The 25,497-nt window shown below is 37.3% G+C and overlaps 2 protein-coding genes across 2 annotated transcripts in view; one reads left to right on the forward strand and one right to left on the reverse strand.

Moving 5' to 3' along the window:
- The window catches only part of TRARG1 (trafficking regulator of GLUT4 (SLC2A4) 1), a 183,540-nt gene that overhangs the window by 40,743 nt on the left and 117,300 nt on the right, over positions 1-25,497 (reverse strand). The gene's annotated exons all lie outside the window — the stretch shown is intronic.
- The window catches only part of CPD (carboxypeptidase D), a 75,355-nt gene that overhangs the window by 35,103 nt on the left and 14,755 nt on the right, over positions 1-25,497 (forward strand). Inside the window, exons 8-13 of the mRNA XM_040641099.1 lie at positions 7,887-7,996; positions 16,412-16,514; positions 16,999-17,141; positions 18,790-18,959; positions 22,598-22,921; positions 24,725-24,920. Of these exons, the coding sequence (XP_040497033.1) occupies positions 7,887-7,996; positions 16,412-16,514; positions 16,999-17,141; positions 18,790-18,959; positions 22,598-22,921; positions 24,725-24,920 (1,046 nt within the window). The remainder of the gene's footprint in view (positions 1-7,886; positions 7,997-16,411; positions 16,515-16,998; positions 17,142-18,789; positions 18,960-22,597; positions 22,922-24,724; positions 24,921-25,497) is intronic.

A 25,497-nucleotide genomic window follows, 5' to 3' on the forward strand; every position in this document is an offset into this window, starting at 1 on the left:
ATATGTCTGTGTGTAAACTTGTACGTGGATATTCAGAGTAGCATTATTCATAATAACCTAGAAGTATAATTAACCCAAATATCCATCAACTGATGATTGGATAAATTAAATAGAGTATACTCATACAATTGACTGTTATTCGACCTTGAAAAGCAATGAAGTCCTGATGCATTTTACAATATAAATGAACTTTTAAAATACGCTAAGTGATAGAAGCCAGTACCAAAAACCATATATTATATGATTACATTTTATGAAATGTTCAGAATAGGTAAATGCATAGACATAGATAATAGATTTGTGGTTGCCTCAGGCTGTGGTGAATAGTGGTGGGAGGAAATGGGAGTGACTGCGAATGGGTACAGCGTTTTCTTTTGGCACGATGAAATGCTCTATAATTAGATAGTAATGATTGTACAACCCTGTGAATGTACTAAACAACATTGAATTATATACTTTAGATGGACGGATTGTATGTTATATGAATTACAGTTGACCCCTGAACAACATGAGGGTTTAGGGAGCTAGCCCCTGTGCAGTTGAAAATCCATGTATAACTTTTGACTCCCCCCAAACTTAACTACTGACAGCCCACTATTGGCCAGAAGCCTTACCGATAACATCAACAGTTGATTAACACATATTTCGTATGTCGTATGTATTATATACTGTATTCTTAGAATAAAGTAAGTTTGAAAAAAGAAAATTTTATGTTACTAAGAAAATCATTTGTAGAAATACATTTCTACATTTCTACAAAATCATTAAGAAATACATTTATAGTACTGCAGTGATTAAAATCTACATGTGAGTGGATCCACACAATTCAAGCCCCCGTTGTTCAGGGGTCAACTGTTCATCTCAATAAAGCTGTTTTAAAAAAAAAAAAAGAGTGAAGGTATTAGCACCAGGGATAAGGGAAGTAACTTAGTGTCAACATGTGTTGGAATACCTAATGAAGTATCACAGTTGAGATTTGATAGCATATAGATTAACCTGCCATTATGTTTTGTTTTATTTTATTTTATTTTATTTTATTTTATTTTATTTTATTTTTATTCTTTTTACCTGCCATTTTAGAATGACAGTACACACTTATGATGTTTATAATACTAGTTACATCCAATGAAAATAATTTGCAGATTTACACAGGTGGTATCGAGACCTTGGCATGGTGGGGGAGACATCTTCAATCATGTGGACTTGTCTCTTTCCAGGACATAGTTTGCTATAAACTTCCCTCTTAGAACCACTTTTTCTGTGTCCCAAAGGTTTTGAACAAGTGTGTTTTCATTTTCATTTGTCTCTATGTACTTTTTTATTTCTTCTTTTCTTTTCTAATTGACCTGTCCGTTGTTTAGTACCATGCTATTTAACCTCCATGTATTTGTGGTCTTACCAGACTTTTTCTTGTGGTTAACTTCTAGTTTCATAGCATTGTGGTCAGAAAAGATGTATGGTATGACTTCAGTCTTTTTCAGTTTGTTGAGGCTTGCTTTGTGGCTCTATATGTGATCTTTTCTGGAGAATGTAACGTGCGTTTGGAAAGAATGTGTATTCTGCTGTTTTAGGGTGAATATATCTGTTAAATCCATCTGGTCCAGTGTGTCATTCAAAGCCATTGTTTCCTTGTTGATTTTCTGTTTAGATGATCTGCTCATTGATTTAAGTGGGGTGTTAAAGTCCCCAATTATTGTATTATTATCAATTAGTTCCTTTATGTTTATTATTAACTGTTTTATGTATTTGAGTGACCCCCTATTGGGTACATAAATATATTTTTTAAAGATTTATTTATTTATTTGTCAGAGAGAGAGAGAGAGAAAGGGCACAAGCAGGGGGAGCAGCCGGCAGAGGGAGAAGCAGGCTCCCTGCTGAGCAAGGAGCCTGATGCAAGACTCTATCCCAGGACCCTGGGATCATGACTTGAGCCAAAGGCAGACACTTAACTGACTGAGCCATCCAGGCATCCCTGGGTGCATACATATTTACAATTGTTATACCAACTTGTTGGATCGTCCCCTTTATTACTGTATAGTGTCCTTCTTTGTCTCTTGTTATAGTCGTTGTTTTAAAGTCTATTTTATCTGATACAAGTATTGCTACTATGGCTTTCTTTTGACCTCCATTGGCATAATAGATGTTTCTCCCTTTCCCTCACTTTCAATCTGCAACTGTCTTTAGATCTAAAATGAGTCTCTTAGAGGCAGCATATAGATGGATCTTTTTTTTTTTATCCATTCTTTCACTCTCTGTCTTTTGTTTGGAGCATTGAGTCCATTTATATTCAGAGTACTTATTGATAAATATGTATTTATTGCCATTTTATTACTTTTTTTGTGGTTGGTTCTGAGGATTTTCTCTGATCCTTTCTTGTCTCTCTTCCATGGTTTGCTGGTTTTCTTTAGTGACATATTCAGATTTCTTTCTCTTTATTCTTTGCAAATTTATTAGTGTTTTTAATTTGTGGTTACCATTGGGTTTGTATATAACATCTTCTGCATATAGTAGTCTATTTTAAGTTGATGGTTTTTAAATTTGAACCCATTCTTTACTCCTCTCCTCCCCATGTTTTAGGTATATGGTGTCATATTTTACATCCTTTTATTTTGTGAGTTGCTTGACTGATTTTTTAATAGGAATATTCATTTTTACTACTTTTGTGTCAAATGCCTTCATACTGTCACTTTTAGTCGCTCCTTTTTACTCAAGGAGTCTCCTTTCATATTTCTTTCAGGGCTGCTTTGCTGGTCATGAACTCCTTTAGTTTTTGTTCATGTGGGAAGCTCTTTATCTCTCCTTCTATTCTGAATGATAGCCTTGCCAGATAGAGTATTCTTGGTTGTAGGTTTTTCCCATTTAGCACTTTGAGTATATCATGCCACTCCTTTCTGACTTGGAAGGTTTCTGCTGAAAAATCTGCTAATAGCTTTATGAGGTTACCTTTGTATGTAACTGTCTTTTGTCTTGCTGCTTTTAATATTTTTTTCTTTATCAGTATATTTTGTCATTTTAATTACAATATGTCTTGGTGTGGATCTGCTTTTGTTGATTTTGTTGGGGGATCTCTGTGCTTCCTGGATCTGGGTATCTGTTTCCTTCCCCAGATTAGGGCAGTTTTTAGCTATTATTTAATCAAATAAATTCTCTGGCTCCCTTTCTCACTTTCTTCCTCTGAGACTCCTATAATACAAATGTTATTATGTTTGATGGAGTCACTGAGTTCCCTAAGTCTAAACTCGTTTTGCATAATTCTTTTTTTCTCTCTTTTGTTCAGCCTTATTACTTTCCATTATTCTGTCTTCTAGGTCTGTTCATTCCATCAAACATTTAATTTATTGACCCCTTTAATTCTGCTGTTATTCCTTATCTCTGTTAATGGTCCCACTGATGTCCTCCACTCTTTTCTCAAGTCCAGTGAGTATCCTTATAATCATTGCTTTAAATTCTCTATCAAGCATGTTATTTATATCTGTTTTGTTTAGATCTCCAGCCATGGCCTTGTCCTGTTCTTTCATTTGGGACACATTTCTCTGTCTTCTCATTTTATCTAAGTCTCTGTGCCTGTTTCTCTCTGTTAAGAAAGTCAGCTACATCTCCTATCTTGAGGATAATGGCCTTATGAAGAGGTCCTGTATTGTCCTGCTCTGTGTAGTGTCCCCTCTTCCCCTAGAAGCCTGCTGCTTCTAGGAGTATCTTCAGTGTGCTGTGTGTGCTCTGCTGTTTTGTCCTGGTTGCTTTATCCTTCAGGCCCATTGCCTGCAGAGGCTCTGTTTGCCTGTCGTGGGCAGTGTTTGGTCCCTGGCCCAAATGTGGTGAGTTTTAACCAGATATGCTCTGGTTTGCTTGTGAAATGAGAACTGGTGCCACCCCAACCAGAACTGAGGCCCTACAGAACTCCCAGTTTAGAAGATGCATTGTGGGCAGGGGTTTGGGCCAGTCTTCTGGGGGAGGGGGCCTCCTGGGTTGGGACTCAAGCAAGTGAGACTGGAAAGGGTGGTTCTTCCAGAGCACAGAGGTGGGAAGGTGGGGGATGGGGGGATGGGGCTTGGTGTAAGCAAGTTAGGTAGTGAGTGTCAGCACTGCACTGGTTCCCACAGGTGGCCCTGTGCTTATGCTGAGGAATGGGGGAGGGAGATGGCTCTGGCCAGTTTCTTTGTTCCTGGAGGAGTCTCTCTGTGAATGCTGCCTCTCTGGGACACAGTCTGAGATGAGCAAGTAACCTCCCCACTGTGTGCCCCAGGTGCTCTTCTGATCGCTGCTTCCATTCTATATGTCCACAGGCTGTTTCCCTTGCCTTCTCTTCCAGAGCAGCCCCAATGTCCTCCAAGCTCTCCCAGGGCCAAGCGTGCTGACCTTTAAAACTCCAGGCTTTGGGGTGTCTGGGTGGTTTAGTCATTAAGCATCTGCTTTCGGCTCAGGGCGTGATCCTGGCATTCTGGGATCGAGCCCCACATCGGGCTCCTCCACTGGAAGCCTGCTTCTTCCTCTTCCAATCCCCCTGCTTGTGTTCCCTCTCTAGCTGGCTGTCTCTATCTCTGTCAAATAAATAAATAAAAAATCTTTAAAAAAAATAAAAAAAAAAAAACAACTCCAGGCTTTAAGCCCCACTGGTTGCAAGGACTTGTAGCAGTCAGGCCTTTTTGCTTCCCAGACCAGTTGCTATGGGGATTCATTTTCCCCTGTGCATCCCTCTGTCTCTTGCTATCACAGTGGCCACGATCCATGTCTCTCCTAAACCATGTTTCCACTCTTCCTACCTTCTTCCATGTGGCCTCTTCTCTATGTTTAGTTGTGGAATTTGTTCTGCCAGGCTTCAGATCAATTTCTAATCCAAAAATTAGGATGATTTGATAGTTATCTAGCTGTATTCATGGGATGAGGTGAGCCTAGGGTCCTCCTGTTCTGCCGCCATCCACCCTTCCCTCTCCATGACATATTTTGTTTTCTCATCATAAAATCTTTAAGTGGGTTTTGAAATCTTAGCAAAGAAATTTAAAAGAGGATTTCTTTGGTGTCAACAATTGAGGAGGATTTTGTTTTGTTTTTGTTTTTTAAAGATTTTATTTATTAGAGAGAGAGAGCACACACACAAGCAGGGGGAGTGGCAGGCAGAGGGAGAGGGAGAAGCAGGCTCCCCACTGAGCAGGGAGCCCAATGTGGGGCTCAATCCCAGGATTATGACCTGAGCCGAAGGGAGACACTTAACTGACTAAGCCACCCAGGTGCCCCAGGATTTTGAAAGAATATAGAGAAAAGTAAAATTCCTCTTTGTAAATTTTGATACTAATTTTTTTCTTGAGGTGAAATTCATATAAAATAAATCACATTAAAGTGAACAATTCAGTGACATTTAGTGCATTCACAATGTTGTGCAACCACCATCTCTGTTTAGCTCGAAAACATTTTCATCTTCCCAACAGGAAATTTCTTATCCACTAAGCAGTTGCTTCCTATTTTCCCCTCCTCTCAAGCTCTGGTAACAACCAGTCTGTGTTCTGTCTCTGTGGACTTGCCTGTTTTGGATATTTCATAGAAATGGAATCATGCAATATGTGATCTTCTGTGTCTACTTTCGCTCAGCATAATGTTTTCAAGTTCATTCATATTGTAGCATTTATTAGTACTTCATTCCTTTTTATGGCCAAAAATATTTCATTGTATGTGTATACCACAATTTATTTATCCGTTTTTCCATTGAAGGTTGTTTCCACTTGTTCACTATTATGAATAATACTGCTGTGAACAGTGGTATACAATATCTGAGTCCCTGCTTTCAATTCTTTTGAGTAATTCCATGTTTAGTGCTTTTTTAAAAAAATTTAATTCCAGTGTAGTTAACATAGAGTGTTATATTAGTTTCAGATGTACAATATAGTGATTCAGCAATTCTCTATATTACTCTGTGCTCATCATGATAAGTGTACTCTTAATCCCCTTCACCTACTTCACCCATCCCCCCAACCCACCTCCCCTCTGGTAATCCTCAGCTTGTTCTCTATAGTTAAGAGTCTGGTTTTTTGTCCGTCTCTTTTTTTTTTCTTTGGTCATTTGTTTTGTTTCTTCAATTCCACATATGAGTGAAATCACACAGTATTTGTCTTTCTCTGAATGACTTATTTCATTTAGCCATGTTTAGCTTTTTGGTGGAAATACCACCATATGATAATTGCATGTTTATCTCTTTAAGGAACTGCCAAACTGATTTCCACAGTTGCCAAACAGTTTACATTCCCAGCAATGTAGATGGTTCCAGTTTTTCTATATCCTCATCAACACTTCTTATTTTCTGTTTTTATATTATAGCCATTTTAGTGGGTAAAGAATGGTATTTCATTGTAGTTTTGATTTGCATTTCTCTGATGACTAATAATGAGCATCTTTTCTTATACTTGGCCATTTGTATATCTACTTAGGAGAAATATCTGTTCAAGTCTTTTGCCAATTTAAAATTTTTTGTCTTTTCATTAAGCTGTAAGAGTTCCTTATATGTCTAGACTCTAGACCCTTATCAGATTGCTGACTTTGAAATATTTTCTCCTGTTCTCTGTTCTATAGGTTGTATTTTAATTTTTTTTATTTTAGCTTTCTTAAGGTCCTTGACACACAAAAGTTTTTAATTTTGATGAAGTCAAATTTATCTATTTTTTCCTTTATTCCTGCTTTTTAGGTTGATACTAATTATTTTTTTAATAGACTGTTTCATAGAACTAAGTCTTTCATGACCTTTTTTTTCTGTCCTTAGAAAATTAGCTGTTTGAAAAACAGTATTGAGTGGAAGTTGACGTTGACTTTTTTCTGTTGGAATTTTTAGATATGGATCATAGTTCTGGGGTGAAATTAAATTTTTCTGAGACGTTAAATTTGTCTAAAAAGAGGTATTGAAGTATACCTGTTCTTGTTAGAACTGTTTGGGGGGATAAAATGAGCATAGTTCTTATACTTCTTAAAAAATTTTTTTTCTCCATATAAATATTGGCTGGTATTTGTTACCACAGGATTATTTCATCTGAATTCAAATTGAATATGTTCTTTCACTTCCATTCCCATGAAGTGGCATGATAAAAGGGCAAAGATGTGTGGCTTAGTAGTGGTAGGCTACATGGACAGATGAACAAATGAAAACAATGTGACAAATAGGAAAATAAGGGATTTCATCTTGTGGTGGGAGAGAAGGCATGTGTAGCCCCGGGCTCTTACCCTAGAAGCACCCTAACTTCTTTATGCCCTGTGGGGAGCATAAAGGGACTTGATACCATTTACATATATTTTAAAGCATCACTTTCTTTGCCGTAAGTCATGAAAAATCATACAATGCAACTCCAGTTGACTAATTTCTAATGCGAGGATAAGGGAAATTTTTAGCACTTTTTACTGAGTGTGGGTCAGGGCCAGCTCTGCTATCCATATATAAGTTATTTAACCTCTCTGTTTTAGACTCCACATCTGCAAGATGAAGAGGATGGATTAATTGAACTTCAAGAATCTTTTCTTCTTTTAAAATTCCATGACATTATAAATATCTGAATTTTACTATAAAAGTATCAAATTTTGCTCATGTTTTCTGGTCCTATGTATTGTAAAACTGTTTAAATTAAGCCTGTATACTTCTGGTTTGGGCTCTGACATAAATTATACCTAGTAAAGTCCTAAGACCTTTCTAGTTAAGGCAGCCTTTAAGTGTCACGCATAGCTATTTGATATTTCACTTATCCAGTTGATTTTCCATTGAGGAAATTAGCACCTTTTTCATTTCTAATGAGGAAATTAGCCTTGGAAAATTGTCTTGGTTCCCTGTCTCTGGCAGTATTATGAAAGTGTGCTTTATGTTGATGACCCATCTTGAAGAAGAGAGCATGATACCTTTTCCTCTTTTCCCTTTGCAGGTTCTTTGGTAGTGAACTACCCTTTTGATGATGATGAACAAGGGCTTGCCACATATAGTAAATCACCAGATGATGCTGTGTTTCAACAGATAGCACTTTCTTATTCCAAGGTAGGCTTGTGTTTAAACGTGAAATGCTATCAGGTTCTTTAATTTAAAAAATGCATTGAAACAAAGTCCAGTAAGACTCTGGTCAAGTGTTTTCTTCTCGGTTAAGACTTCCATGATTTCTTTCAGTCAGTCTTAACTGCTTTTCCTCTTGTTTTCTACCTCACTTTGAATATACTATGTATTTCCCCTTTAGCCTTTAATCTCAAGTAATGTCTTTTTGTCTACGGTTTTCAGCATAGTACCTGAATCATAATAAACTAAACATAGTAAATATAAATTAGCATGCTAGGTTTTTCATTTGACTAGAATTTACATTATAAACCTGCTTGTGATCTAAGATGGAGGTTGACAAGCTACAGCTCTAGTGCCAAACCCAGCCCATTAACTGCTTTTGTAAATAAAATTTTATTGCTACACAGTCACATCCATTTTTTTCTGTATTGTCTATGGCTACTTCCTCTTTCAGCATTTGAAAAAAAGTGAGTGTAATTAACCATATTAGCAGACTAAAGAAGAAAAACACAGCAGTCATCTCCATAGGTGCAGAAGGTAAAGTTCAGTAGTTGCAACAGACACTTTCAAGCCTGTAAAACCTAGAATTTTTACCATCTGGTCCGTTACAGAAAAAAATTGCTGACCGCTAGTCTAAGCTATTGAAGAGCCTATAGTAACATATAGTCAGAGCAAGCAGGTAGATATTCATGTATTTTCTAAACTTTATATGATGAACACACATTACTTTTACAGTCAGAAATGGTATGGGGCACCTGGGTGGCTCAGTCGTTAAGCATCTGCCTTCAGCTCAGGTCATGATCCCAGGGTCCTGATATCGAGCCCCACGTCGGGCTCCCTGCTCAGTGGGAAGCCTGCTTCTCCCTCTCCGTCTGCTGCTCCCCCTGCTTGTGTTCCCTCTCTCACTGTGTCTCTCTCTGTCAAATAAATAAAATCTAAAAGAAAAGAAAAGAAAAGAAAAGGTATATGTTTGTGTGCATGTTTGTGTGAAATTTTAATTGAAAAATTATTCTTAGATAACATGTTAAAAGTTGGGGCTTGGAAACTAGGCCTATTAGTTTCAGGTTTTGGTCTTACTGGACTCAGTCTATGACTTTATTGGTTACAGATAAAGAATATTAACACTGCAACTCTGTGGTCTCTAATCACAGCCTTCTGTTATTTCACATTGCGCATGCCTTCATTCTGCACAAGGGGACCTTGTGAGATTGTTGAGAGTTTCTAACAGGGGAATACGTCTATTATTACACTTCTGTTTGGGCACACCATTGGAGGGATGTTCATGGCAGAAGAGAATATTATACCCTCTGAATAATCAAAATTAAAATTTAGTGATCAGATGCTCATATCCCCATCAAATTTGGTGCCCGATCTTATAGTTCTGCTTTTTATCCTCATTGTGACTTTGAGTTCCTTATCCTCTTTTTGTTTTGTTTTGTTTTTAAGATATAATTTATTTATTTGAGAGAGAGAACACAAGCACACTTGAGCACGGGGGAGGGGCAGAGCGAGAGGAAGAGGCAGACTCCCCGCTGAGCAGGGAGCCCAACAGGGGGCTCGATCCCGGGACCCTGGGATCATGACCTGAGCCAAAGGCAGATGCTTAACGGACTGAGCCACCCAGGCACCCTTTTTGTTTTCTTTGACCTTTAATTCTTTTGATTTTACTTTCTATCCAGCTTACACCTATGGATGTCCCTTTCAGTGACACTCTCACTCATACCTTGGGATACCCTTTTGACATACCTGCCTCGCCAGTGCCCAATCCACAGTAATTGCCACCACCATTTCTCTTCTTCATCCCAGAAAAGTCACACAGTCATGGAAATTGACCACACTCTCTCTATGCTTTCTAACCTCAGCAGAGCCCTCAGTTCTACTTGGCAGTATTTCATGTTTTGCTGCTTGATTCTTTGGCTCATTTCCTGCCTTGATGATTCTAAACCTTTATCCTCTATCTGAACTTTCTAATCCCAGCTTTACTCCCCTTATTCTCAGTAGATCGCTTTGCCTTGACTAAATAGAACTTGGAATAATGTGATGTGAGTTCATTCAGATTCTGTCATCTCTGTTATTATCAATTTGTGTCTTTCCCATATTTTCCTCCATTCTCGATCCCACCACATCCTGCTTCCTCTGAAATCTTCTGCCTTCATTTCTTCTGTTGTAAATGGGAAAGGTGATAATTAAAATCCTCAGTCTTTACTCACAGCCTCCTTTCTCTTAGCCATGATCTATCATGATCTATCATACATCCACCCCCCTGTGCCCTGCAATAGCTTCGTGGTGTGAAAAAGCAGACCAAGACAATCTGAAGACAGGAGATGGGGACTAATGAAGGGCAGGCCTGAAGGTGATGGAATGACCAAACATTAAGTACACCCTAAATCTGAAACTTAAATAAAAAAGCACTGGGCAGATGAGAGCACTGGAATGTTGGTAAGAGATTTCAAGGTCTATACAACTTACAAGATCTGGTGCAATTTAAAGGGGCAGGCACAATTTAAAAGGACAGGTGGATTTAAAGGGAAATCTTCCAAACTCTTAACTTCTGAGGCAGAAAAAGGGCAAAAAGAAATGAAGAAGTGCCCTTTGGTGATTGGATAGTGAAGAGGAAAAGAAGAAAAAAGGGGAAATGTAGGGTTGTAGAAGATAGAAGAGAACCATAAAACCAGGAGACTCCCAGCTGAACCCTTACATCAAGGAGAATAAAACAAAAACAAACCACGCTAAAGCACCTTCACTGCTAGACTGACAGAAAAGGGCGCCGTTAACTAAGAATCATGTATAACAGCCCAGTATCATAAAAATGAACAAGAGGTAAGTAAAATCCATGGAGAACTATTTGAGAAAATTAGAAAATGAAATTTACACATATTCCCTGAGGAAACCTTAACTACCACCAAAAAATAATCAAGAAGCAGAAGAAAACGTAAGTCAAACACTCCAAACACATTAAGTATACCCAAACACATTGAGAATATGAAAAAAACATGTAGGCTCAGATACTTAAAAAATAAAAACAAATAGAAAAAGAAAAGATAGGAAGAAATGAAGGACAGTTGATAAAACTTAGGAAAGAAATGGAAGAAAAAGACAAAATTATCTCTAAAACAAAAAATAAATTACAAGAGCTAAAGACCTCATACTTCCCCAATTTCAAACTTACTACAAAACTACAGTAATTAAGATACTGAGACACTGACATAAGATGGACATAGAGATCAATGAATTAAAATTGACTACAGAAATAAACTCGTACATATATGATCAATTGATTTTTTGAGAAGAGCACCAAGACAATTCAATGGGGGAAAGAATCATCTTTTCAACAAATGGTGATAGGAAAACTGAATATGCACATGCAAAAGAATGAATTTGGGCCCCTTCCTCACACCATACCCAAAAATTATCTCAAAATGGATCATAGTCCTAAATGTAGGAGCTGAAACTATAAAACTTTGAGAAAAAAACATAGGAATAAGTTTTTGTGACATTGGGTTAGACACTGGTTTCCTAAAGCACAAGTGACCCAAAAAAAGATACATTGGATATCATCAAATATGAAAACCCTTTTTTGCCAGAAAGGATACCATATTAGTTTCCTGTAGTTGGTGTAATAAAGGTTCACCAACTGGGTAGCCTAAAACAGCAGATACTTATTTTCTCATCGTTCTAGTGTCTAGAAGTCCAAAATGAAGGTGTTGGCAAGGCTAAGCTCTTTCTGAAGCCTGTAGGGGAATCCTTCCTTGTCTCTTCCTAGCTTTTGGTGTTTTGCTGGCAATCTTCGGCATTTATTGGCTTCTAGATGGATTACTCCAGTCCTCTGTCGTCACATAGCATTCTCCCTGTGTCTATACCCAAATTGTCCCTTTTTATAAAGATACCGGACATACTGGATTAGGGCACACTCTACCTCATTTTAACTTGATTACCTCTGTAATCAAATACAGTCATATTCTGAGGTCTTTGGGGGTTAGGACTTCAACATATATTCTTGGGAGGACAGAATTCATCACATAACAGAGTATCAAGAAGTATAAAGACAGCCCACAAAATAAAAAATTACATATCTGATAAGAATCTTACATCTAGAATATGTAAAGAACTCTTACAAATAAATAATAAGACAGCCTAATTGAAAAATGGGTAAAGGATTTGAACCCACATTTCTCTAATGAAGATACACAAATTACCAAGAAGCACACAAAGAGATACTCAATATCATTAGCCATGAGGGAAACGCAAATCAAAACCACAATGAAATACCATTTTGTACCAACTAGGTTTGGCTATAATTTAAAAAATGGAAAATAAGTATTCGTAAAGATGTAGAGAAATTGGAACACTTCTGTATTGCTGGTGGGAATGTAAAATGGTGCAACTGCTTTGGAAAACAGTATTGCAGTTCCTAAGAGTGTTAGGTACAGAATTATCATAAGGTCTGACAATTGCACTCCTAGATAGATGCCCAAGATAAATGAAAACACATACCCACTCAGAAGCTTGTACAGTTGACCCTTGAGCATCAACACGGGTTTTAACTGCATGGGTCCACTTATATATGGATTTTTTTCTGTAATTACAGTATAGTACCACAAATGTATTTTCTCTTCCTTATGATTTTCTTAATAACATTTTCTTTTCTCTAGTTTATTGTTAGAATACAGTATGTAACATACAAAATATGTGTTAATTCACTGTTCATGTTATCGGTGAGACTTCTGGTCAACAGTAGACTGTTAGTGGTTAGGTTTTGGGAGAGTCAAAAGTTATACCTGGATTTTTGACTGTGTGGAGGCACTGGCACCACTGATCCCCATGTGGTTCAAGGGTCAACTATACACGAATGTCGTAGCAGCATTATCCATAATAGCCAAAAATGAAAACAACCCAAACGTCCATCAAATGATGAATGGATAAACAAAATATGGTATAGTCATGCAGCGAGTATTTTTCAGCCATAAAAAGGGATAGAGTACAACAAATTACAACTTGAATAACTCTTGAAAACATTATGCTAAGTGGAAGAAGTCAGTCACAAAAGACCACATATTGTATGATTCCACTTACATGAAATGTCCAGAATAGGCAAATCCATAGAGGCAGAAAGTAGACTGGTGGTTGCCTAGGGCTCGGCAGGCAAGGAGAGGCAGGGAGGAGGTTGGAGGGAAATGAGCAGTGCTAATGGGTGTGGATCTCTTTTGGGGTGATAAAAAGGTCCTAAAATTTACCATGGTGATTATCACACAACTCAGTGAATATACTTCAAAAACCACTGAGATGTACGCTATAAATGGGTGAGTTATGTTGTATGTGAATTATATCTCAGTAAAGCAGATTTTGAGAACCTTAAGAAGACTGAGGGGCGGGGCATCCATTCCCATCCATCCCAGTTTATGTATAGGCCAGAAAGAGTCTAAAAGTTACATACCAAAATATTAAATGATCTTTGGCTTATATTTTTTCTTCTTTTTGTGCTCTTGAATTTTCTAATCTTTCTATAATAACGTTTATTATATTTTAAGTATAATGAAATCCAATTAATTCAATTAAGTGAAAGTGAAGAAACAACTTTCTGCTGTACAGTGTGATAGATATCAAGTGACAAGAAAATGTCAAGGAGGCATTAGTGGAAAGACTAGTGAGTTCTGAATAAAAATTAGTTTATTTTAGTTAACGGTATTACACCAGTGTTAATTTCCTTGTTTTGATAATTGTGCTTTGGTTACGTAAGATGCTAATTAGGGAAAGCTGGATCAAGGGTATATAAAACTCCCTGTACTATTTTTGCGACATCTCTGCAAGTCTAAAATTAGTTTAGGAAAGAGCAAGAGAAAAGATGAAAACTAAGTAGTCTCTTTCTCTGCTTCCTTATTGTTCTGTCCTCTCAGTTTCTTGTCATCTGTCTTCTGCCTACATTGTTTTACCTGGACGTGCCCCCTCAAGGGTTACCAGAAATCTGTTGTTTTTTTTAACTCTCTTGACCTCTGAAGTCTGACACTGTTGTCGTCTCCCCTTGATCTCTGCCCCATTGTAGAGTAGAAAGCTCTGCTTTTTTTCTCTTTGTTGGCTGGACATTGTCTCTTTAACTTTTTTCCCCTCCATCTTCCATCCTCAGCCATTTTTACCATCTTAGCAATTGCATCCAGTTGCTTTACCTGTCACCAATACGTAAATGCCCCTTTAAAAAACTGTTTCATAGAATGGGAGTTATTGTAAACAGATGAAAAGATATAGGCAAACAGCAAGAAGAAAATAAACCTAGAGAGCACCCATCATTTAATATCTTGGTATATGACTTTTAGACTGTGTGTGGACTGAGGTTGGACATCCTCAACTCAGTCTTCTTTAAGTTGTCAAACTGTTTGCTTGACAAATTTAATTAGGTTTTAAAAAAAATGATCAGAGTAGTGAGAATTAAAGGAGATGGCAAATGCACGTGGTAAAATCAACCTTCCGGGGGCTTGTGATCTCACACCTGGATTATTTCAGTAGTACTCTGATGGGTCTCCCTGGCTTTGGTTTCTCTTTCACATTATTATTGGATAAACTTCCTAGAGCCGTGACTATTTCGCATATCACCCTTTCTTCAGAGATTTTTAGTAGCTCTTTATTACTCTAAGAATAAAGTCGAGGGGGTGCCTGGGTGGCACAGCGGTTAAGCGTCTGCCTTCGGCTCAGGGCGTGATCCCAGCGTTCTGGGATCGAGCCCCACATCAGGCTCCTCCGCTATGAGCCTGCTTCTTCCTCTCCCACTCCCCCTGCTTGTGTTCCCTCTCTCGCTGGCTGTCTCTGTCTCTGTCGAATAAATAAAATAAAATCTTAAAAAAAAAAAATAAAGTCAAGATGTTAATAGCTACCGCCTCGAACTATGGTGTCTAGAGTGAGGTTTATACTAGATGATCCACTAAGATGTAGGAAGAATGTATTAGAAATTATATTTTTAAATTTATCCCTTAAATATTTTTTATTTTTATGCCAGTTTATATTACATGTATTGTATTAGTATAGTAGTACATCTATATAATTCATAACTGAGTGGACAGATAGATACTAATGGAAATGAAGAGAGAGAGAGAGACATAGAAGGTGCACGCACATCTTTGATGAAAAAACCAGAAAGCGATAGAGCATGTACCCAGTTATTACAGTAATCCAGAATAATAGTTTTTATTTGATAATAAGTGGGATCATAAGCTTGTAATTGGTATGTTAACTTGATAAAAGGGGCTTGTTTATATATTTTTTAAATTTTAAATCCAGGGGTGGTGTTTATATACACATACGTACATATACATATGTGTGTATATACACAAGCACACATAACACACACGCATAAATATATAGACATATACATATATAGACATATACACACATGTATAGACATATACATACATATAGACACATATACATACATATATATACACATATACATACATATATACACATATGCATACATATATATATATATGCACACACACACATATACATACATATATATTCTTTTTTTGTTTTAAGTAAGCTCTACGCCTAACATGGGGCTTGAACTCATGACCCTGAGATCGGGAATCACATGCTCTACTGACTGACCTATTTTAAAGTTAGATGGTTAATTCTTAGTAGCAGGAAAACAGGAACTTGTTATTTTTCTTTTCATGCTTTCTATACAGTTTTTTTTTTCTATTTCCACAAGAAAGAAATGAAGTTTTGGCTATCTTTCAAATCTTGGTTTCTTCAGGAAACCTCCACAGCTGCTCTAGTCAGTAACCTTTCTCTTCTCTAGATTCCGGTAGCACTTACTTTTGTCTCCATGGCAGTTTGTTTTCCTCTTCCTCAGGCAAGCTATTGCACATGCGCTATGCCAGACACTGCTAGATGCTGGAGACGCAAAGACGCATGCTGTTTCAGGGAGTAGTGTCTTGTTTGTAGGGAAGAAAACAATGCAACCTGTTGTAACGGTACAGAATGCGGTCAAAGCACAGAGGGACCATCTGGAAGAGAGAGAAAGCTGCTTACTCCACATCATGTGTAAATTATCTTCGGGACTTTCAAGCTTCTTGAAAACATGAAAACATGAATATGAACACTTTTTTGTGGGATTTTTTTGGAGAGGGATTGAGTTGGGTTTTATGTTACTTGTAACTGCAAGCCATAAAGTCCATTTTTTTACAGAACACATTTAATTTTGATTTTTAAAAGTAGGTAATAAGTTCATATAGTAAACAATCAAAATGGCATAGAAAGTTATACATTAAAAAGTCTCAGAGCTTCCCATGGCTCCACTCACCCCATTCCCACCTCCACATACACCCTATTGGTAACCACTTTTATTATTTTTCCTTATCCTTCCTGTGGTGCAAACAAATACAAGTAAAGATTCTTAATTTTTTTTTTTTTCAGGAAAATTCCCAGATGTTTCAAGGGAGACCTTGCAAGAATATGTACCCAAATGAGTATTTTCCTCATGGAATAACGAATGGAGCTAGTTGGTATAATGTCCCAGGTAAACATTCTTTCGTATCAATGCCATATAACTTGATGGATTTTCTGTCCCCCTGGATGATGCTGCTTCTTACTGATTTTTTAATTTTGAGAAAAAGATTATTCTTTTAAAAAATATTGTTTAAATAATTTAAAACATTCAAATAACCTTTTCAGCTATTTTTAAATTTAGTACACTTGGAGTTTTGAGTAAAGAGATTGTACTAAAACTTCATGAAAGTGTTGTACTTTACTTCTGGCTGTTAATTAGGTGTGCTAATAAGAAGTGGGTAAGCTACACTTGAATTCTTCTTGAACATGAAAGTACAGGTGTCTTACCTGTACCATAAGCATCAAGGAGCTCTCAAATGAACATATTACTTTTTTTCAACCAATGCTGAGAAAAGATGGATTTGGCTTTTTTACTAGGAATGTTGGTTACTTTTTGGGATCTGATCTAGTTCCTCTTCTTCAGAGTTAATGGATTTTAATTTTTTATCCTTTAGGTGGTATGCAGGACTGGAACTATTTACAGACAAATTGCTTTGAAGTAACTATTGAGCTAGGTTGTGTGAAATACCCATTTGAGAAAGATCTGCCAAAATTTTGGGAACAGAATCGAAGATCTCTAATCCAGTTTATGAAACAGGTGACTATTTAGGAGTGAAGTATGAAATCTCTCCCAAGAGCAAGAATACTTTTATGTGTACATTTGATTTTCACACAATGATCTTCAAATACACACTTCTGAATTTAGCCTATTCATGTTTTAGTGTGTTTAGAAAATTCGTGGATGAAAATGAGCTTATTTGTATGCATGGGGAGGAGTTGGAAATGATTAAAGAGGCTGGTGGTGATTTGCTTTTTTTTTTTTAAAAAAAAAAGGGTTCTATTTATTTGTTTGAGAGAGCATGCACAAGCAGGGCAAGGGGCAGAAGGACAGGCAAACTCCCTGCTGAGTGCAGAGCCTGAAGCAAGCCTCCATGCGGGGCTCCATCCCAAGACCTCGAGATGATGATCTGAGCCCAAGTCAGATGCTTAACTGACTGAGCCATCAGACGCTCCTGGAATAGATCTTTTAGAATAAGGATATTCTCGGGCGCCTGGGTGGCTCAGTCGTTGAGCGTCTGCCTTCGGCTCAGGTTGTGATCCCGGCGTTATGGGATCGAGCCCCACATCAGGCTCCTCCGCTGGGAGCGTGCTTCTTCCTCTCCCACTCCCCCTGCTTGTGTTCCCTCTCTCGCTGGCTGTCTCCCTCTCTGTCAAATAAATAAATGAAATCTTAAAAAAAAAAAAGGATATTCTCCTGTATGACATCTTCAAGTGCCATTATCTCACCAAAGAAAATTAATAGTAATTCTCTACTATTACCTAGTACCTAGTCCACATCCAAATTTCCCTCTCTTTTACCCCAAAATGTCTTTTCATAGCTATATTTTAGAACCAGGATCTAGTCAAGGTTTATGTATTGCATTTGATTATTGTATCTCTTTACTCACTTTAATCTAGAACAGTCCTTCCGTTTTTTTAAAAATGACATTTCCCTTAATTTTTTTTAAAGATTTATTTGTTTGAGAGAAAGAGAGTGTGAGCAAGCAGGGGGAGAGGCAGAGGAAAGCATCTCAAGCAGACTCCCTGCTGAGTGTGGAGCCCCAACATGGGGCTCGAAATGGGGCTCGATGCAGGGTTCAGTCTCTTGATCCTGAGATCTTGACCTGAGCTGAAATCAGGAGTCAGACGCTCAACTTACTGAGCCATCCAGACACCCCTGACATTACCCTTTTAAAGAGGGCAGGACAGGGGGCGCCTAGGTGGTTGAGTCGGTTAAGCAGCTGCCTATGGCTCGGGTCGTGATCCCAGGGTCTGGGGATCGAAACCCTCATTGGGCTCCCTGCTCAGCGGGGAGCCTGCTTCTCCCTCTCCCGCTCCCCTTGCTTGTGCTGTCTCTCTCTTTGTCAAATAAATAAATAAATAAAATCTTTGAGAAGAAATAGGGCAGGACAATTTTCTTGTAGAATGTCCTATATGCTGAAATTGCCAGATGTGCTAAAGTTTATACAGACTTAATTATATTCCTCATGATAAAGACAAACCTAGGCTATGAAAAATTAACCTTTCAGAAACTAAAATATTTTGCTTAATGGGTGTTTACATTTAGCTTTACTCTCAACTCCTAAATTCCTATTTGTTCCACATGTTTACTTTATTATCAATCTGTTATTTCGGAGATGAGCTCCTAAAATAATTAGATGATGATCTTTACCATTGACATCTGGGTATCCTTGTACTTTATCCAGGTTCATCAGGGTGTCAAAGGATTTGTCCTAGATGCCACCGATGGCAGGGGTATATTAAATGCCACGATTAGTGTTGCTGAAATTAATCACCCAGTGACTACCTACAAAACTGGAGATTATTGGCGTCTCTTGGTTCCAGGAACTTATAAAATCACAGCGTCTGCTCGAGGGTGAGTGACTGAATACTTTGATATTAAGTGCTTGAAGAAAGACAAACATGGTTCTATTCTAGAAGATTATTGTCAGAAAGCCCTAGAGAAGTCAAGCAACCTTGAGTTTAATGCTGGGAAGTTTGGAACTGGTTACACATTTGATTCTCCTCTAGTGATAAAATGAGTATATAAATGATCAGATTTAAGAAATCTGTGAAATTTTGCCCTTTGAACAGTGGCCTTCTCTTCTCAGGTCCCCTGCCCCTGTCCAGATGTAAAGATGTAGTGAGTGATTCCTTCACTAACTGGTAACAATTCTGGGAAGTACCTCTCAGTTGGGGAAAAAGGACTCCTGTTCTGCTGCATACTTCTAGTCATGTTGTCCAATAAATATCACCACTTTACATTTGTTCCTTTTTAAAGCCTTTCACACTCTTTTTTTTTTTCTATCCTCACCTAAACCATTCTCTTTTTTTTATTTAAAAAATTTTTTTTAATTTGAGTATAGTTGACACACAACGTTACATTAGTTTCAGGTGTACAACATAGTGATTCAACAAGTCTATGCATTATGCTCTGCTCACCACAAGTGCAGCTACCACCGGTCACCATACAACACTGTTACAGTACCTTTGACTGTTATTTCCTGTCTGTACCTTTCATTCCTGTGACTTATTCATTCTGTAACTGGAAGTCTATCTTCCACTCCCCTTCACCCATTCTGCCCACCTGCCCCCTGCAACCGTCAGACTATCCTCTGTATTTATGGATCTGTTTCTGCTTTCCATTCATTCATTCATTCATTCATTCATTTTTCTGAGATTCCATATCTAAGTGAAATCCCATGGTATTCGCCTTTCTCATTCTGACTTATTTCATTGAGTATAATACTCTCTAGGTCCATCCATGTTGTGACAAGTGGCACGATCTCATTCTTTTTATGGCTGCATAATATTCCATTGTGTATGTACACCACATCTTCTTTATCCATTGGTCTATCGGTGGACACTTAGGTTGTTTCCATATCTTGGCCATTGTAACTAATGCTGCAATAAGCATAGTGGTATGTATCTTTTCGATTTACTGTTTCTGTTTCCTTTGGGTGAATACCCAATAACGGAATTATTGGATCATAGGGTATTTCTATTTTTAATTTTTCAAGGAACCTCCATACATTTTTCCACAGTGGCTGTGCCAGTTTACATTCCCATCAGCAGTGTAAAAGGGTTCTTTTTTCTCCACCTCCTCACCAACACTTGTTATTTCTTGTCTTCTTGATTTTAGCTATTCTGACGGGTAAGATGGTATCTCATCGTGGTTTTGATTTGCATTTCCCTGATGATCAGTGATGTTGAGCATCTTTTCATGTGCCTGTTGGCCATCTGTATATCGTCTCTGGGAAAATGTCTGTTCAGGTCCTATGGCAATTTTTAATCAGATTGTTAGGGGGTTTTTGGTGTTAAGTTGTAGAAGTTCTTCATATATTTGTGATATTAACCCCTTATTGGATATATCATTTGCAAATATCTTCTCTCATCCAGTAGGTTGCCTTTTTATTTTGTTGATGATTTCCTTCACTGTGCAAAAGCATTTTGCTTTGATGTAGTCCCAATAATTTATTTTTGCTTTTGTTTCCCTTGCCTTAGGAGACATATCTAGAAAAATGTTTCTATGGCCAATATAAGAAAAATTACTACCTCTGTTCTCTTCTAGGATTTTTTTTATGGTTTCAGGTCTCACATTTAGGTCTTTCATCCATTTTGAGTTTATGTGTATGGTGTAAGGAGTTTATTTGTGTGTATGTGTGTATTTTGAGTTTATTTGTGTGTATGCTGTAAGGAAGTGGTCCAGTTTCATTCTTACGCATGTAGCTGTCCAGTCTTCCCAGCACCATTTATTGAAGAGACTACCTTTTCCCTTATATATTCTTGCCTCTTTTGTCATAGATTAACTGACAATATATGTATGGATTTATTTCTGGGTTCTCTATTCTATTCCATTGATCTGTGTCTGTTTTTGTGCCACTACTATACTGTTTTGATTACTACAACTTTGCAGTATACCTTGAAATCTAGAATTGTAATATCTCCAGATTTATTTTTCTTTTTCAAGATTGTTTTGGCTATTCGGGGTCTTCTGTGGTCCTACAAATTTTAATACTGTTTATTCTAGTTCTATGAAAAATGCTGTTGGTATTTTGATAGGGATTGCATTGAATTTGTAGTTTGCTTTAGGTAGAATGGACATTTTAACAATATTCTTCCATTCCATGAGTATGGAATATCTTTCAGTTTGTGTCATCTTCAGTATCTTTCATCAGTGTTTTATAGTTTTCAGAGTAAAGGTCTTTCACTTCTTTGGTTAAGTTTTATTCTTTTTGGTGCAATTGTAAATGGAGTTATTTTCTTAATTTCTCTTTCTGCTACTTTGTTATTAATGTATAGAAATGCTACTGATTTCTGGGTATTTTATATCCTGCAACTTTACTGAATTTGTGTATTACTTCTAGTAGATTTTGGGGTAGCCGTTAGGAATTTCTATGTATACAATATCATGTCATCTGCAAATAGTGACAGTTTAACTTCTTTACTAATATGGATGCCTCTTATTTCTTTTGTTTGTTTGTCTGATTGCTGTGGCTAGGACTTCTAGTTCTATGTTGAATAAAAGTGGCAAGAGTGGACATCCTTGTCTTGTTCCAGATCTTAGAGGAAAAGCTCTCAGCTTTTCGCCATTGAGTATGATGTTAGCTGTGGGTTTTTCATATATGGCCTTATGTTGAGCTGTTGCTTTGGTGAAATGTTCTTTCTTATTTCTAATTCTCTAAGGCAATTTTCCTCTTTTTTATAAGTTTTATTTCTACAAAGATATATTTACTCAAAAAGCGAAAATGAACTTATGACTTTTTTCTTTGGAAAAAAACTTAATTATCCCCCCATCCTTTACAAAACACCTGACTGTTTAACTTGAAACTTATCATTTTTACCCTCTTGTAGTTTTCTTTTTTGTGTTTTAATAAGCGTAGATGTTACCAGTGGATATCCGCCCCCCGCCCCCTTACTGGCTATCTTATTTCTGAAGAGTTAGTTTGGACATTAAATTGAAGTAAGGATAAGTACATGAAAACATTTATAGTTACTGCTACCTTTAAAAAAAAAAGTATTTCAAATATCTAATGGTCTGTAAAATGGATGGTTAGAATTTCACACTAATGAGAAATGAGATCTTTTCTGTTTTTCTTCCATTTTGCCATAGTATTAGAAAAACAAAAACAGCAGGATATCTGAAAACTAGAGCAGGAATCATGCATTTGGTAGATAACGTCCTAAGTTAGTACCTCTCAAATTTTTCCAACCATGCACCCTGATGACAGACAAGTGAACTCAGAATCCAGGAGACACGAGGTATTTACTGCAAATACAAACTTTCTTTTGGAGTCATATATTTAATCTTAAAAACTCATTCACATTTTACAGTCTACCCATGTCTGTTATTTGTTAACGTTTAAAACAAACAATAAATTATCACAAAGTTACATATTTGGCTGTCACAGGATTTATCTCAAGAATTCACATACCCTCTGCAGATTTCTGTTTCCCCAAGGCCTGGGTACTCCCACTGCAGAAGCCTGGCTCTCATCTCTCCCTTTATTACAGGTATAATCCAGTGACCAAGAATGTGACTGTGAGGAGTGAAGGTGCTATTCAGGTCAACTTCACACTTGTTCGATCTTCAGCAGATTCAAGCAATGAATCAAAGAAAGGAAAGGGGGATAGCACCAACACTGATGATGTCAGTGACCCAACTACTAAAGAGTTTGAAGCTTTAATTAAAGACCTTTCAGCTGAGAATGGCTTGGAAGGCCTCATGTTACGGTCCTCCTCAAATCTGGCTCTCTATCGGTACCATTCATACAAAGACTTATCAGAGTTTCTGAGAGGACTCGTGATGAACTACCCACACATCACAAATCTCACCAAGTAAGTGCCACCCTCTCACTGCTTTTCTTTCTTTCTTTCTTTCCTTTTTTTTTTTTTTTTAAGAAGTTACATTCAACCATTCAGTGTTGAATGGTTCTTGTAATTTATTTGGGAGCTGCATATAGAGAGAATTGGAGTTTACTTATTTTGAAACAGATACTGCTTAGAGAGCTTTCTAACACCGACTCTGGAAACTTTTATGAGGAACGTTGGAGGAGAATTACTTGTTCAATTAGCAATGGATGGTCTGTGCCACCTGGAAATGTAAAATGACTCTTCCTAATGATTACTTCGACTGAATTAAAAACGCTCTCCACTTCTCGGCTGCACATTCATGTCCTGACTGTTACTTCGTTTGTTTTATTTTGCTGAGGGCAAGGGACAGATTTGGAACCGTGAGCTCACCTGTCAGGGATCTTTTTTTTTTTTTTTTCCAACTAGAAAACGAAGCCTGGTTGCTGTCATTTTCTGCACCCTCATCTCTATTCACAGTTGCTATTCCCTGAAGACCTAGGGACAGTACGTGTTGAGGGTGCTGTAAAAATACGCAGACCGGCTTAAGTAAAACTGACGCTGAGCCAGCCTATATCTTTGCTTTCTGTGGCTGCTCTGCCTCACTTTCACTGTTTGACTGTAAATCTTCTTTAGGTCTTGTTACAGTTGCTCGAAAATTACTTTCTTGATTTGTTGATTCCTACTGTTTGCCTGCTGAGGACTTCACTCTACATTTTTCCCTGAGCTTGTATTATAGTTCTCTACTACATACCTAAGGGACATTATCTAGACTTGGACGTTTTTACTGTGCTTTTCTTCATTGGTCCTTCTGATTTTACCAGTACATTTAGCTTCTCAAATACTGGTTTATAATGTTCCTAGATGCAAAGAGTGGTATTTGCTTTGGCAATACCTATTACCTCTCTTCCTCAACTGATTCTACCCAATTCAGGTTTTAATATTGTCCGTCTTAGTGCCGTATAGAGCTTACAGACTTTCTTATTTTAAAATAAATGAAAAATTGGATAATATTTTTGCTATCTGTTACTTAGTTCATTTAAGGTTTTTTTAACCTTCCAATTCAAGATGCACTTCTTAGTTAAATATCTTCCCCCAAATATGCAACACGTGCCAGTGGTGAGACACAAGACAGTTTTAGGTGGTCCACCAATGAGCATGAAGTAGCACTGAATAGAATCGTGGGAAACCAATAATTTTTCTGTTCTAACCCTTCTCAATTTAATGCTAATATTTTTTTTCTATATAACTCTTGTAAATCTCCCTTTGTTTCAAAGAAGCAGGCCTTAAGCTCAGAGCTCGTGGGCAAGCACAGCACTTTAAATGATTTTTGCTGCAATACTGGTATCGCATTTATAGTAAAGTATAGAGTTTCTTATTTATGTGAATTCATTTACATTTAGAATGTAAGGTTCTGTACATTTGTGTACATATAAATTTTTTCATAATAAAAAATTTAAGTGAGTTAATTTAGAAGACATGAGTTAGCTAAATAGTACAGATTATAGAAGGTAGTGCAAATACGGTGGCGATGGTATGGGGGTGACTGAATTTGGAGGAATAGTGAACCACATCATACTCTTCCCTAAATCTGGTAGTATCTCACTTGTATTTGATTTTCCTTGGTCAAGGCAAACCAAGTTTCTTAGGGTTTTCTGACCCAAGGATTCATTCTTTAAAGACTTTTAAAGGCTTTTCATGTTTTTTCTCATGTCTTTTTAAAAAATCTGTATGTCAACATTAACATAATGCTTGATTACTTCTGACCTTTTGTTTCTGATTTTTTGAAAGTTTGGGGCAGAGCTCTGAGTATCGTCACATTTGGTCCCTCGAAATCTCCAATAAGCCCAACATATCTGAGCCCGAAGAACCAAAAATCCGTTTTGTGGCTGGTATCCATGGAAATGCTCCAGTCGGAACTGAACTACTTTTGGCTCTGGCAGAATTTCTCTGCCTAAACTACAAAAAGAACCCAGCTGTTACTCAAGTAAGAGAATAGCCTGTTTTGACATGCTTTAGAAGGAAGAAGCCCAGTCACACACTGAGATCAATGCACCATTACACATGTTTAGGGGCACCTGGCTGGCTTGGTCGATAGAACCCGTAACTCTTAATCTCAGGGTTGTGAGCTCAAGACCCATGTTGGGCCTAGAGTTTACTCTAAAAAAATCTTTTCATTTCCTGTTGGATTTTACACAGAGGCACTTTTAGTGCATTACAAACTTTTAAAAAAATGGACCATCTTTTTCTATACTCATTGTTAATAGTGTCTTTCTGTTATATTTCTTTGTGTGTAATTAGGAGGCATAGAAGAAAAAATACTAAAGATTTACATTCAATCCTTGATTCCTTTATTTAATAGTCAGATTACTATTCCAGTCTTTACTCACCATTCTGTACATTCCAACTTGAGGGATTCCAATTGCTAGTTACTTATAATTAGGATACTATATTGAAAATGAAGTGGAAGACAAATAGCTTTTCATGTAAATAGTTCAAAATTATTGGACATCTTGGCTGCTAAGAGATTTTTAGAAAAAGCAGTATGGCGTTGTCTGCTTTAG

This window comes from Ursus maritimus, unplaced genomic scaffold, assembly GCF_017311325.1.
Source record: "Ursus maritimus isolate PB19 unplaced genomic scaffold, ASM1731132v1 scaffold_24, whole genome shotgun sequence".
In the NCBI taxonomy this organism is placed as follows: domain Eukaryota; kingdom Metazoa; phylum Chordata; class Mammalia; order Carnivora; family Ursidae; genus Ursus; species Ursus maritimus.